The sequence below is a fragment of the Vigna unguiculata genome, chromosome 11, assembly GCF_037176805.1.
Source record: "Vigna unguiculata cultivar grain cowpea cultivar isolate G323 ecotype 2 chromosome 11, ASM3717680v1, whole genome shotgun sequence".
Taxonomy (NCBI): domain Eukaryota; kingdom Viridiplantae; phylum Streptophyta; class Magnoliopsida; order Fabales; family Fabaceae; genus Vigna; species Vigna unguiculata.
In genome coordinates this window covers 25,665,798-25,680,139 of record NC_140802.1, presented here as the reverse complement: position 1 = coordinate 25,680,139, position 14,342 = coordinate 25,665,798, and the positions used below count along the sequence as shown (strand labels likewise).

At 29.4% G+C, this 14,342-nt stretch overlaps 1 protein-coding gene and 1 pseudogene across 1 annotated transcript; both read right to left on the bottom strand.

The window, feature by feature from the left end:
- Positions 1 to 1,415: 1,415 nt before the first annotated feature.
- On the bottom strand, positions 1,416 to 8,970 carry LOC146881650 (uncharacterized; annotated as a pseudogene).
- Positions 8,971 to 11,297: 2,327 nt separating this feature from the next.
- LOC114163729 (uncharacterized) lies at positions 11,298 to 14,075 on the bottom strand. Its single transcript, XM_085669281.1, has 11 exons — positions 13,917 to 14,075; positions 13,535 to 13,802; positions 13,355 to 13,451; positions 13,137 to 13,258; positions 12,979 to 13,063; positions 12,762 to 12,894; positions 12,521 to 12,675; positions 12,310 to 12,430; positions 11,985 to 12,164; positions 11,821 to 11,898; positions 11,298 to 11,753 (listed from the first exon to the last, which is right to left on the bottom strand). Exons 1-11 carry the CDS (start codon positions 14,073 to 14,075, stop codon positions 11,463 to 11,465), a joined length of 1,689 nt encoding a protein of 562 aa, XP_085525407.1. The 3' UTR covers positions 11,298 to 11,462.
- Between the last annotated feature and the right edge of the window lie 267 nt (positions 14,076 to 14,342).

The window sequence follows — 14,342 nt, the reverse complement described above, 5'->3', positions numbered from 1 at the left end:
GCATAATTATTTGAATTTAATTATAGTAATAAGCATAATAATAAATAAGAAGGAATATACCAAGTGACTTGCTTTGCTTTGATACTTTGACAATTTCACTGAAAATATAGATCTTGTATTTTGATGAGTAATACGGTTCATAAATGTTGTCCAACTTGTTCGTGTACATCCACCTTTAAACACTGTTAGGTGAAATAAACAATTTCCCAAATACTGAAACTGGATGTGAGAATCACTTTGAATTTGATACAAATTTCTCATATTAAACCAACCTTCAGTGATCCTTGGGTTATTTGAATCCATGTTATAGGTAACTGTTGTGGTGATACCATTTACATCTACCAAGTGCCACTGTGGGCCTAATTCGTGTGCATAACCAACAGCAAAGTGTCGATCAACAAACAAAAATGGCTACAAAAAATAACAATAAAGACATTATGAATATTTTTTCTGCAATAACCGAATGAAAAACAAAACATATATAAGTTGTCAACAGACTTATATATCAACAAAAAATATATTTATTTATAACAGACGTTGATAAAAATTGAAAAAATTCTGGACATTCAAATAATAAAGAAACCTAAGTGAGAGGTGCAGTACATACGTTATGAATAGAGAATACTGCGAACCACATACAACAGAACATCTGAATGCAGGGTAATAGATCTAAATTTTTAAAATTGAAGACAAACCTTAGAGAATATGTAGATGGTGTTGAACTTCCAAAGTATTCTTCTCTGATGTTGGGTTTGGTCCATTTCCAATCTTGTAATTGCAGAGAAATGGAGGTTGAAATGTAGTGTTGAGTGAAGGATGTGTATGAAATGGTAAAGTGAAAGTTGTGAAGTGCAAACATAGATAAAATAGAGAACATTGTCACGTGCAAACAGTGTCAACAAATTTAAAATTGTTATTGTTCACTGTCAGTAAAGTAACAGATAAAATAAAGTATAGAAGTTACAGGTAAAGTAACAGCAAAAATATATAATTCAGATTCTTTAACAGCAAAAATATATAATTCAGATTCTTTATGTCAATTCGGATTCAGTAACACCCAAGCACATGTATGTAGATATTTAAAGTAACAAATAACAATTGAAAACCAACATATATATATAACTAATAGAAGAAACAATAGTGTATTAATATATAAGAAGCATTACTGGAATGCAAAGAAGTAGGTCCTGGAAAAAAAATTATAAACAATGAAAGTGTGAAAACATTTATAAATCACTATAAATTATACAGTTCTAATCTGCATGAATTGTAATGTTCACCAAAAATTGTATATGGACCCCAAATATAAAGTAATCTGCACCAATTGTAATCTGCAAGGTAAAAATTAAATACAGTTAAATGTAAAATAATTGAAAAATTTTAAGAATTATATAAAAGTAATTTGTATACCTTTATCAAAGATTTTCAAAGATTTCTTTGTAAACCACATTTGTAGTTGTAGTGGTTACTTTTCCATCTTCATCCAGAATTAAGATTTTTAGTCCTTTCTTTGATGTGACTCTAGAAACTGCTACGTACAATTGTCCATGAGTAAAAACTGGGCGAGGAAGATAAAGTCCAACTTTAGAAAGAGTTTGACCTTGGCTTTTGTTTATTGTCATCGCAAAGCATAAGGATATTGGAAATTGCCTCCTTTGAAATTTGAACGGAATGCTGGAATCAGAAGGTGTCAAGTTCATTCTTGGTATGAATATTTTGTCACCAACGTTTTTGCCAGTTATTACTGTAGCAGAGATAACATTCTTTCCCAAATCATTAACTTACAACCTTGTACCATTGCACAAACCATTTGCTTGATCAATGTTTCTTAAAAGCATAATTGGTACGCCAACTTTCAATTTAATCCTATGATTTGGAATTCCTGAACATTTAATATCATTTAGAAACTCTTGAGTAAACCACTCACCTTGAATTTCTTGATCATCATCAGATTGGCAAGGAGTGTCTGAACTTAAATAAACTTTTTCTTCACCAGGAATCAATGATAAAATGAAGTCATTTACTTGTTCAACACTATCAATTGTAGGGCAAAGTATTGCACCATCATCAAAGAATCCAGGAGTCATGATATTTTCAATTAGACCACCATAAACAAATTTGACTAAAGAAAGTAAAGGTGTTTCACTTTCCTGAATTAGAAGATCTGCTGGTATTGAAAGGTTGGCTTCACCACTTTCATTCAAATTCATATTTCCATCTCCAATTTTAAGAATCCAATTAGCAAATTCTTTTATATCTTTTGCACTTTCATTTGAAGTAGCAGTCTTTAACCTCATGTTTTGTGATAGCTTAAGAACTGTACAATATTGCCACAAATCAGAATAGTTAATTGATGAGTTGACAATATCATACCTTGATCCCTTTCTAACTACTGGCAAGATTTGTCTAAAATCACCGCCCAAGACCACCACCTTTCCACCAAATGGTTTGTCAGCATTATGTTCATTCCTAGCTCTCATAATGTCTCTCAATGTTCTATCAAAAGCTTGAAAGCATAGCTTATTCATCATAGGAGCTTCATCCCATATTATAAGTTTTGCTTCCATCAATAGTTTAGCACGAAGACTTCCTTGATTGATGTTACATGTTGATTCATCATTGATGGCTAATGGTATGCAAAAAGTAGAATGAGCAGTTTTACCTCCAGGAAGCAATAAAGATGCAATGCCACTTGAAGCTACATTAAGGGCAATCATTCCCTTTGCTCTAATAGCAACTGACAAAAGTTTCCAGAGATATGTTTTTCCAGTACCACCATAACCATATAAGAAAAAGAAATTCCCTACCTCTGAGTTCACTGCTGTCATAATTTTGTTATAAACATGTAGTTGCTCATTAGTGACAGACTGCAATAGAGATTGATGTAGCTTCTCCATTTGTTCTTTATCATAATTCATTTCATCAACAATGAACCTGTTCTGAAATTTGAATGAATTTGAAAGATCAGGTTGAGGAAGGCAACTATAATCTGATAAAGCTCGCCCATTTGAATTTAGAAGTTCTTGTACTTCTAATAAGCAAAGATTGTGTAAATCATGCTCTTCAATTTGAAAATCTACAAAATAGAATATGTAATTAATACCTAATTATGGAAAAAACAGTGTACAATAATTGAATTTAGTACCTGGTATGTTCAAGTCTTTTCTTTTTTGATATAGGATGCCATCTACAAGTAAAGTCCAAGTTGCATCCCAAACAACATTTGGCTTAGACATTGTATTCATCATTAACAAAGCAACAAATAACCTTCTAAGTTGATTTCCAGATGCAAGATGGCTAGCCTCTTTAATGCCATCAATGAATTCTTTGTCATCTGCCAATAATCCTAATTCTTGGCAAGCCTCTTGGTAAGTGGAGAATGTTTTACCATTAATTGTCTTTATACTATCATGATCAATACAACCTTTTTGTTTTGTTAGTAAGATTCTCATGTAGTAGCATTCACCTGATCCTGGAGGAACATATGTTAGTCGACCAATACTATAACCTTGCTTTCTTGGTTTCCATTGTTTTTGTTGAGGCATCCAAACAAACTTTGTTGGAAATTCAGCATAGGTCAAGTTTCTACCTTCCTCAAATTTTTTGTTAGCTTCAAACCAAGCTAAGAACATGGTGTTCATATTCTCATTCCTATGCAATACATCATCAATTCGATCATCATCTTTAAACAAAACTGGTTGTTGATCTTGTAAGTGAAAAGTTAACCGTTGAACAGCTGGCCACCGATGATGGATATCAAAACCAAAAATTCGCCAAACTGCTTCACATGCAGATAAATATCTACAATCATAGTATCTTTTTATCTCATCGACAATACGCATCTTTGTACATTCATTTTCCTTGTCTGTAATTTTAATTGTTGCTCTATCAGGACCTTTGTTTACATATTTGAACAAATACTTGATTGAGTTGGATTTGTTGCAATATTCTGTGTTAACATGAGCTTGATAACGCATTAACAAAAGAGGACTATATGGCACCACATTTGCATTACCTAATTTATGTCCATTTTTCAACACAAATAAACCATCATCTCTACGTCTATATACAGGATATCCATCTTCATCAATTGTAGTTGAATGTCTAAATTTTTTAGGAAAAAATTTAGAACACCGACCTTCTTTCATACATGGCGAGTTGAATCTAGCAGCTCCGCAAGGACCATGTATCATATATGTTTGAACAGCTTTTGAAAGTTTAGGATAGAGATCTGGATGAGGAAGTTCAGCAGAGATAACTTGATCTATATGCTTTGCATTTTCTAACTTGTTAGAGTCACTCAACCATAGTAATATATGAGCATGTGGCAGACCTCTCTTCTGAAATTCAACAGTATACATACCTAAATTTGTAAAATAATTATTAGAGAAAACAATAGGCAGAAAAGAAAAATAAATTAAGAAAATTAAAATTGTATACCTGCATTGACTTTGCCAAAGAAATGATTCTTCTTGAAATCTGTCATCATTTGGTCTAATTTCATTTTAAAAACTCTGCAAACTATGTCTGGCCTATCTGAAGCAGTTAATCCTCTTGATTTGACAAAATCAACAATTTCAGGCCAATTTACATTACATGTGATTGTTATAAACAAATCTGGATAGCCATACCTCTTACAAATTGCCATAGCATCTTGGCAATTATTGAACATGTATCTCATACCACCTGTAAATGAAGCTGGAAGAACAATACGCTTACCAATGGAAGAAGGATCAGTTTCACCTTTGTTAACAGCTTCTTGTAACCCATTCAGAATATGTGAACGAATGAGTTTTTGATTATTTCGTATAAAAGACAACCTTTGGGATTCAATCATGGTGTATGTATCCACTAAAAACTGTTGAAACAATCTACGTGAATTTACAACATTACCAAATTCCACCTTTCTCTCTTGTATTCTGAAAGCAATGAATTCTCGTAAAGAAATGCGAATTCTTTTTCTACTTTGTCCATATTTTTGACAATCTCTAATTGGAATATCCTCTTGATAACCATCCTCTCCGTATGGGAAAATCAAAGGATATTGAAGAGGAATGAAACATGTGTGTGTTTCATGTAGTCTTGTTAATTGACCAGAAACTTTCTTGACAATGATGTCCCTTCCTACATCTAAGGTGCTCAAATCACCAACAATCAATGCTGCCACTTCATCTGCTACTGGTGTATTATATACTCTAGGATCCTTAAAGCGATGTCTAAATAACCTCAATCCAAAATCTGATTGTTCATCATCATGTATAAAATCTCTTACTCTTCTGAATGTTTGAGCAAGTACATTGTGTTTGTCAATCATTTTCTTCAATTCTTCGATCAATGATTTATCAAATATGGATTGCTGACTATCAGACCTGAAAAAGTAAATATTAGTCAATTATATGCCAATGATGGCTAAAACATAAAGAAACTATTTAAACATACCCAAAGTGACTAACTCTGTTGCTTGTTTCATTTTCTGTGTCATAAATATATAGTTGCGCAAATTTGGGATTTGATCCTTTTTCGGGCAATAAACTTCCAATGCGATGGTAATTTTGACCACTAAGAATAAATTGAGGAGGACCTGATCCATCGTTGATTGAGGAATGGATCTTAGCACCAATGGATGTAAATGAGAACATGTTGTTGTAACTTCTTATGTAATGTAAGAAATTCTGGCTTGTACTGTCTTCTCCTTTTAACAACTTTTGAAGCAATTGTGGAGGTTTCTTCAACAATGGAAGTTGTACTTTTCCCTTTTGACAACAAAGAGAGAAATCAACTTGTTTTAATCTTTTGCATTTATCAGATCTTTCTTCGTACCACAGTTGAGCTTGACAATAGGGACACTCAAGTGAACACTCCCCAACATCAACATTTCCTAATTACATAAAAAACATATATGTCAGTAATTAAATAACATTTATACTTAAATATCAGAACACTAAAAAGTATTGTTTCACCTTGAATTTCAGCTTTTGAATACAAATCAGATTTGAAATGTCCAATTATGTTATCTGAAAGAAGAAGAATGTATTTATTATTTAAAAAACAATTTAAATAAAAAAACACAAAGTATTTATTATTGATTACCATCATTTTCATCTTCTTCAGAATTATTGTCAAAATCCAATATCTTCGAAATAGATCTAATAGCCTGCTCCCGAGAAGGCTGACAGAATTGTAAACCTTTAACAAAAATTGAAATTAATATTAGGAAGCTGAATTTTTAACAATTACAGAAATTAAAGTAATGAAATGAATTTTGTTTATATTATAAATTACCAGGACTTTGGTGTTGTTGAACATAAAAAGGATTGACAACTTCAGAAAAACCAGAAGAATTTAGTGAAGCATGACTGGAGCTGGTACCCACAATTTCTTTAGGTAACAGTTCTGTATTAAAGACATTGATTTTGCTTCTTCCAATAGGACAATCAAATTGAACAATACCTGCAAGTACATCCATAAATTAATGAACTAAATATTATTTATATAGGTGATTTTGTAATTCTGTTATTAATTTAATTTATCATTCAAATATAATTTTAGATAGTAAAATATATTAGTGGTATATATTAAAGCACTAATATATTAAGAGAAAAGCATTAAAAAAATTAATATATTTTTCATTTGTACCTTTGTTGTTACTGTTGCTGTTTTGCAAAATTGGAGCATTGGTAGATCCAATTGATGTAGAACCATGAGATTCTGATAAGAGAGGTAGTAATAGAAAAATTTACTATGAAAGAAATTCAATTGAAGATTTCATAATAATAGATATATAAAGAATTAGATATGAAAGAAATTACTTTTATATTCCAACTTGTGATTTATAATAAGTTTCCTTCTTCTTCTTGCAGCTTTCCCATTATTTTGTTCAAGTTCTGAAAAATGCAGTTAAAAAAAGGATTATGAAATGAATTTAAAGATGAAACCAATTAATTATGGGTGTTAATTGTATAATATGCATTAAAAATAAATTAAAAAACAAACTTACCACAATATGTCAACTCGGAAAGTGGCTTTCTAATAGTGGATTGAATTCTTTTATTCTGCACGTCTATCTCTTCACTTGAATCTGGCGTAACATTTTCTTTGGATACTGGTAGAATAGTTAAAAAGTCCAATGAGAAAGTATAGAAGTTGACATGTCAAACGAATGCATTAATAAAGATTTGTGTTAGTGCAATCAATGGATTCAGATTTGTGAATGAAATGAAAAATAGTTTGATAACAATGAATGCAGTAATAAATTTGTTGGATGAAATGTATAGTGAAATGAAATGAGCTCCAAAAAATGAAGAAACTTAAAAATGCAATGTGAGAAACATAAAAATATTGAACCTGTGAACTTCATCAAGGTATTGGATAAATTTTGTGGGATAATGTTCTTCCTTTTTCTTCTTCCATTTGTTGAATCCATTTTGTTGTGATAATGTTCAAAGTGTGCAGAAGTTATGCATTGTATTGTGGTATTATGGTGTTTTACAAATTCATTACATGTTGGAGGAAGATTTAAAATTACAAATAGAAAACTAATAACAAAAACAATTCATTGCACTGTGAAGAAAGTAAAGCAGAGAGGAAGAAAAAACCTATTAGTATATGTAGGCACATTTTTAGTATTCAACCAACATTCTTCCTGATGATTCAGGTACTGTCAGTACAATGTTTTGACAAAAAAGAACAAACATGTCATTGATATGGAAATATCAGAACTGAACAAATAAATCAAAATTTGGAAAAGCGTACCTTTTGAAAAAGATTTGATCTGCAAAGTCCAAATTGATGATTTGCAGACAATGCAAAGCCTCATTTCAGAATGTGGATCTGTGATATATGTCCTTTTTTGCCAAGCACAAAAGTACTCTGCTTTGTAATAGTCAACCATTCAAGTAAAATGCAACTACTAAAGAAAGGCCAAAAGAAAATAATTTTATTGTTTTCAAGTTTAGAAATGAAAAAAAATTTCGAAGAAATTAAATTTTAATTAAAATACTTGTAAGAGAGTTCAAAATTAAATGGGTTTTAAAGTTTTCATAGTTACTATATTAATAAAAAACAATTTGAATAAATTTTGCAACAAATATTAAAAAAAAAATTGTAAAGAAATTAATAAAATCTTTTGAAAATTATATTATGTTAGTATGCCCAATTATTAGTATTGTACAATATGAAGTTCGCTTCTTTATTAAAAGGAAAACAATGAAATATTTTAACATATTTGAATTCTTATCATAATCATTTCAAATTATTTATAGTATCGGATATGTAAATTTATTTTATAAAATCATTACTTAAATAAAATATGTATTACGAAAATAATTAAAATATAAAACGTGACGATAATTAAATTCGGTTAAATACTTTTAGATATGGCTTCTAATTATTAGAAGCAACAAAAAAAGGATGCTAAAACTATTACAAACAAAATTAAACCAAACTACTTTCAAAGTTCTTCAAAAAAACATACATAATATAAATAGTAAACTAAAAGAAAAGTGCAATATTAGAAATTGCATTTTTTGTGGACGTATACTTTGATCTTCTTCTTTTTCATTTTTTTGTCCGCTAGAAACACCAGAATATCTCCTTCTTCCAAACGATTGAATGTGCAGAAGTCCTTCCATCCCTTCCCAATCTTACTTGACTTCTTTGGTGTATTACGGAGCAGAAGTTTACATTGAACAATGAAGGTATTGTTACGTGCCTGCAATTCCAACCTCCTCAATCTACGTTTACGAACGTAATCTGCAAAGTCAGATTGGAGGTCCTGAAAAAAGAACAAAATAAGAACACAAATACAAATATATAAAGAAAACAAAATATATAACCAAAATAATAAAATTAAAAGTTCACCAGATGGCTTCCTTTGCATTGAGATTTTGACAATTTGACTCTAAAGAGATGTTTTTTTCGCAACCGAATTAGGTTTGAAAGAAATTTGGCACCAGTTGATATTGTAGACATGTTAGGGAATACAGTGATGTGGAAGGTAGAATTGCCAACATATCTAAATACAATTTGATGGATATGTTGCATTTTATAAAAAACTCGTAGGCTATACCAACCATCCGTGAGAACGGGATGATTCAAATCCATATTAAAGCTTAATTGATGTTGATTCCCTTCAATATCTTCCAAGTGCCAAACGGGTCCTAATTCGTCACCAAAAATAGCGAAAAATATTGGATCAACATGTCCAAACTCCTAATGAGACAAAAAACAGATAGAAAGGTCAAAAAGATGAATAAGACAAATATGAAACTGATGATGAAAGCATAACTATTAAAATACAGGAATAAAAACATGCATGGGTGATGTAAAACTGATAAAAACAAAGAACAGAAAAGTTGTCAATTTGAATGGTTACTGGAAAAAGATGACATCTTTAGAAGAAACCAATAGTAAGTCAGAGTTCAAACAAAGTAAAAATATAAGTTGTGTTATAAAAGACAAAAAAGGTGGACATAGATGATAAATGCATAAAAAACAGTAGTTTTAACTGATTTCAACGATTATTGAAGAAAGATGACATTTTCATAACAAAAAATAGAATGAAGTAAGTTTAACATACATGAAGCATGGGAAACAAATAGAAAAAAACGACCTTTGAAGGATTATTGCAGAAAGTTTGAATTTTTATAAAGAAAATCGATAATAAGTAATATTGTGTAAAAAGTGATGACATAAAAACATGTTTTTGAACGATTGTGAAGTAGATATTGTGAAATAGACGTACCTGATTATGAACAAAATGAAACGTGGTGAACCTTCCTAAAGTTTTTCTGGCAGTGACACTCAAAGAGGAAGCCATGGAAGCAAGTGTAGAGGAGTGAGCTTTCTTTTTCAGTGATTTTGTAAAAACATAAAACTTGATAGTAAATAGGAAAACAGACGGTTATATAGATACTGAAGGTTTTTGAAAATACGAAAAGACTTGATAAAAACATAAAATACGAAAAGACTTGTAATTAAAGAGACAGGTTTTTGAAAATTGAATCATATTTAATAATATTTTTAATTTAATTTTGAGAAAGTAGAAATAACTTTAAAAAAAATTAAGAATTTGAAAGAGTAATAACAGATAAAATTAATATAATAAAGAATTCAAAAAAAAAGTTAATTAATAAAAAAATAAAAGATAATATTCAAGTGAATAAATAGATATGAAAAGACTTTTAATTAAAAGTAATTAATAAAAGAATAAAAGAAGGCTTTTTCAAAATTCACTGCTACTTAAAAAAATTTTAAAATTAATTTTGAGAAAGTATAAATAAAAAGAAATTATTAAATAAAAACAAATAAGAAGTTGGCAGAGTAATAGCACATAAAAATAATATAATAAAAGATTAATAAAAGAACAAAACTTAATGATTAAGAAAAATAAAAATCAACTTTTATCCTTTAAATGAAAAGTTACAAATGTTTTTTGATTTGTTAATAAATCCAAAAACATTAAATAATTTTTTTATGTTACGAAAACAATAATGTAGTTCAAAAATATACATAGATAAAAACTTAGTGAATTTGATGTAGCTAGCATCATAATATAGTTGACATTAAAAATAATATCAAAACTTCGACATTAGGCTAGCAATATATAATAAATTTTAAAAATAAGCATATACAACAAAATGTATATAAATTTAAAGAAATCTATTTAAAAAAGGTAAACAAATATTCAAAATAAAGGATTTTTTATAAAAACAAACAAAAGGAAAAACCTATGCTAAAATTAATTAATTTAATGTAGCTAGCATGATTATGGTGTTGACAATGACAAATTATATCAACACACTTTGATTCAGCTAGCAAATTTTGAAAGAAAAAATAGAGTATAGAATTAAAAATAAGCATGAAATGTATTCATAATTAAATTAAAACATAGTTGAAGTAATATTGTTTTCAAAATAACAACCAAAGACAAACAGAAAATAATGTTCATGAGTACAAATACATAGATAAAAACTTAGTGAATTTGATGTAGCTAGCATCATAATGTAGTTGATATTAAAAATAATATCAAAACTTCGACATTAGGCTAGCAATATATACTAAATTTTAAAAATAAGCATATACAACAAAATGTATATAAATTTAAAGAAATCTATTTAAAAAAGGTAAGCAAATATTCAAAATAAAGGATTTTTTATAAACCAAAACAAAAGGAAAAACCTATGCAAAAATTAATTAATTTAATGTAGCTAGCATGATTATGGTGTTGACAATGTCAAATTATATCAACACACTTTGATTCAGCTAGCAAATTTTTAAAGAAAAAATAGAGTACAGAATTAAAAATAAGCATCAAATCTATTCATAATTAAATTAAAACATAGTTGAAGTAATATTGTTTTCAAAATAACAACCACAGACAAACAGGAAATAATGGTCATGAGTACAAATACATAACAGCAGCAAATGTTTTTCAAAAAATAACATAAGAAACATAAAGTCTATCACTTTTCAATCTTTATATTCTTCTTCAACATCTTCACTGGAATCTTCTTGTTTTCTTGAACCATAGATCGACTTTGTCTTTTAAGTACTGGAACAGGTGGTTGAGTACCCAAATCAAGATTGTCCAGATGAGATGATTCTTTGCGGGTTAACTCATGAATTTGAACATCAATTACATTTTTATTTTTCAAGGATTCTTCGGGAGGAACATGGCTTGATACTATATTGTTCAAATGATCACTTAGAGTCTCAAGATCATTTGATTCTTCTGTGAATTTGATCAACAAATCCTAAAAAAACAAAAGATTAGAATATACCAAGCTTTACAAAATAAGTAAAATTGTAATCTTCAACTACCTCTGCAATGGAATCAGGTGAGAGTTGATTTGTTGGCTCATTTAATTTGGTTTCTTCTTCATTTGCAGAGTATAGATCCTAAAAATTGTATAAAATATTAATAATGATAAAATTTAAGAAAAAATTAGGCTAACACCTGAAAAAAAATAGAAAAATAAACTTACCAAAGACTTAATTTCAACATCAGAAAAGCTTTCAATTACTTTTTCATCCATGCAAACTTTTTTAACTCTGAATGATTGTTCAAATTTGGTATTATAATCATTCTTGCACTCAACTTTGAAGAGATAGGTCTTATCAATTAGGACTTCAAACTCTTTAGGCAAGTCTCCAGCAGCAGTGTTCTATTAAAAAAGCAATTAATATAAATGATGTAAATTAATGTAAAAGCAATAATGAGTAGAATAAGTGCAAACGAAGTACCAAATATAAAACATTTAAGTTAAATGTCAACAATATAAGCAGAAATGATTAGATTAAAAACTTAACCTTGTCTTGCAATTCAAGAATGTCAGAGCATGATTTCTTCAACATTGCACTTGCATCACGATCAAATACAACAAAAGTTGTAGAATCCGTAGCATCAATTACACGAAGTTTCAGTTTAAACCTAAAAAAAACAATAAAGACATTATGAACATTATTAAGTTTTCTTAATATTATATTAATAAAATCATTATGTGAATATTGAAAATATTACCTAGGTGTAACCTTAATGACATGCTTGTTACACTTTTCACAAAAAAACATTTTGGAATCAGGATAAACTGCTTTGTTGCAGATACATGCTGTATACCACCAATCATCATGATCTAGCACATGTTTGATAGTAGCTTTTACTACAAAAGTACTTTCCTGTAAAATTTAGAATATAAAATTATGAAAAAAAAAAGTCATTAAATAAAAAAATTTATGTGGAACATAGAGACAAATATTTGAACCTGCTTAAAATCTTTTAGACCTTCAATTGAACTCCTAGGATGCAGCTTAATGAAATCATCTTCTAAGCTAACTTTAGAAGAAGCAGAAAGTTGGGTAAGAGCTTGAGAAGGAGATTCAGTATTATCCCACATCCTACATTAAAAAAATATTTTATATTACAAAGATATACATATATCTATGTATAAACAAAGATGTATGTTATGTATATAGACTTACATTTTTTTCAACTTGGTTGCATCTTCACCATCACAGTTAAAGATAATCTTGGTACAGTTCATACAGTTTTGAATAGAAACTTTATCTACAAAAGATAAAATGTCAAAAAGATTTTTATTCATTAATACAACTGTAATAATGTGGTTTATGTTAGTTACCTTGGAAGGTCTTCACTTTGCAATAATGCAAAGCAATGACAACATGTTGATCCTCTCCAGAGGCCAGAAATGCATTTAACATATCAACATATTGACCAAATAAAGTACACTCCAGTTGCAAACTATTGAATGTTAAAAATAACATCAAAAGAGAAGAAAATGAAATACATGAAGAAAAAAAAAACAATAAAGAACAAAAACAAATGAAATCTGCTTACCCATCAGCTTCAATAAGGATGACATTCATTTTGGTTTTCTTACCAGCTTTCTCTAGCTCCCTCTCTGTTCCAACAGCAGTAAACATCCCAATCACATCTACAAAAAGAGGAAAAAGAAAGAAAATAAATTAACAAAAAGTTATACAAAAAAATGAAGAAAAATAAGCAAAACATACTTACTAACTAAGTAATCTGTGTCAAAACCATCAGCTATGATGGTTGAAAAAGGGGTGTATGAAGTTGTAGTTTTCGGAACTAAGGTACTTTGCACCATATTGACCTTGGTTCCAAATTGGAAGTTGATCTTATAGGCATGTTTTGTGGTTCTATAAGAACCACCATTACATGAAACACTGAAAGATTGGATGCTGTAAACCTTGTCCTCTTTGATTTCAGACTGGAATTTGTATATCAATGTGCGTCTAACAGATGCATGGATTAGTACACCCTGAAAAAAAAGAGTCATAAATGAAAAAAGAGAAGCACATATGTAAACTTTTGGGTAAAAAAAAATTTAGGAAAAGTCAAAAAATAAAAGTCGTTTATAGTTCAAGGAAGATACCTCTTGGTCTTGAAGAACAATTTCCATGGAAAATGGAGTTTTTCCTTTTGTGTAATCTTCAACAAACCATAACCTTACAACTCTTGCAAGGATATTCCAACTCTCCTTCTCAGGGTTTAGTTCTTCTAAAGAGTGAGTGTGTTTTGGGATAACAGACATGGTTGAAGGAATGAGGAAAATGAGGGAAATCAGAGTAGAGTAGAGTAAGGAATGAAAAAAGGTCTGCAGAAATGTATTTGTACAAAAGAATAGATTGGAAGATCATAAATACAAAACAACAGCATACGCATGCTCTGGTCTTCATTTCACAAATTTAGAAACAATCTGCAAAAGCAAAATCAGATTTTGATACGAAAAAAGATATTTACTGAAACAACACGCAAAGTGTGGTTTAGGTTAAACAAATGGAGTAAAAATTGGGAGAAG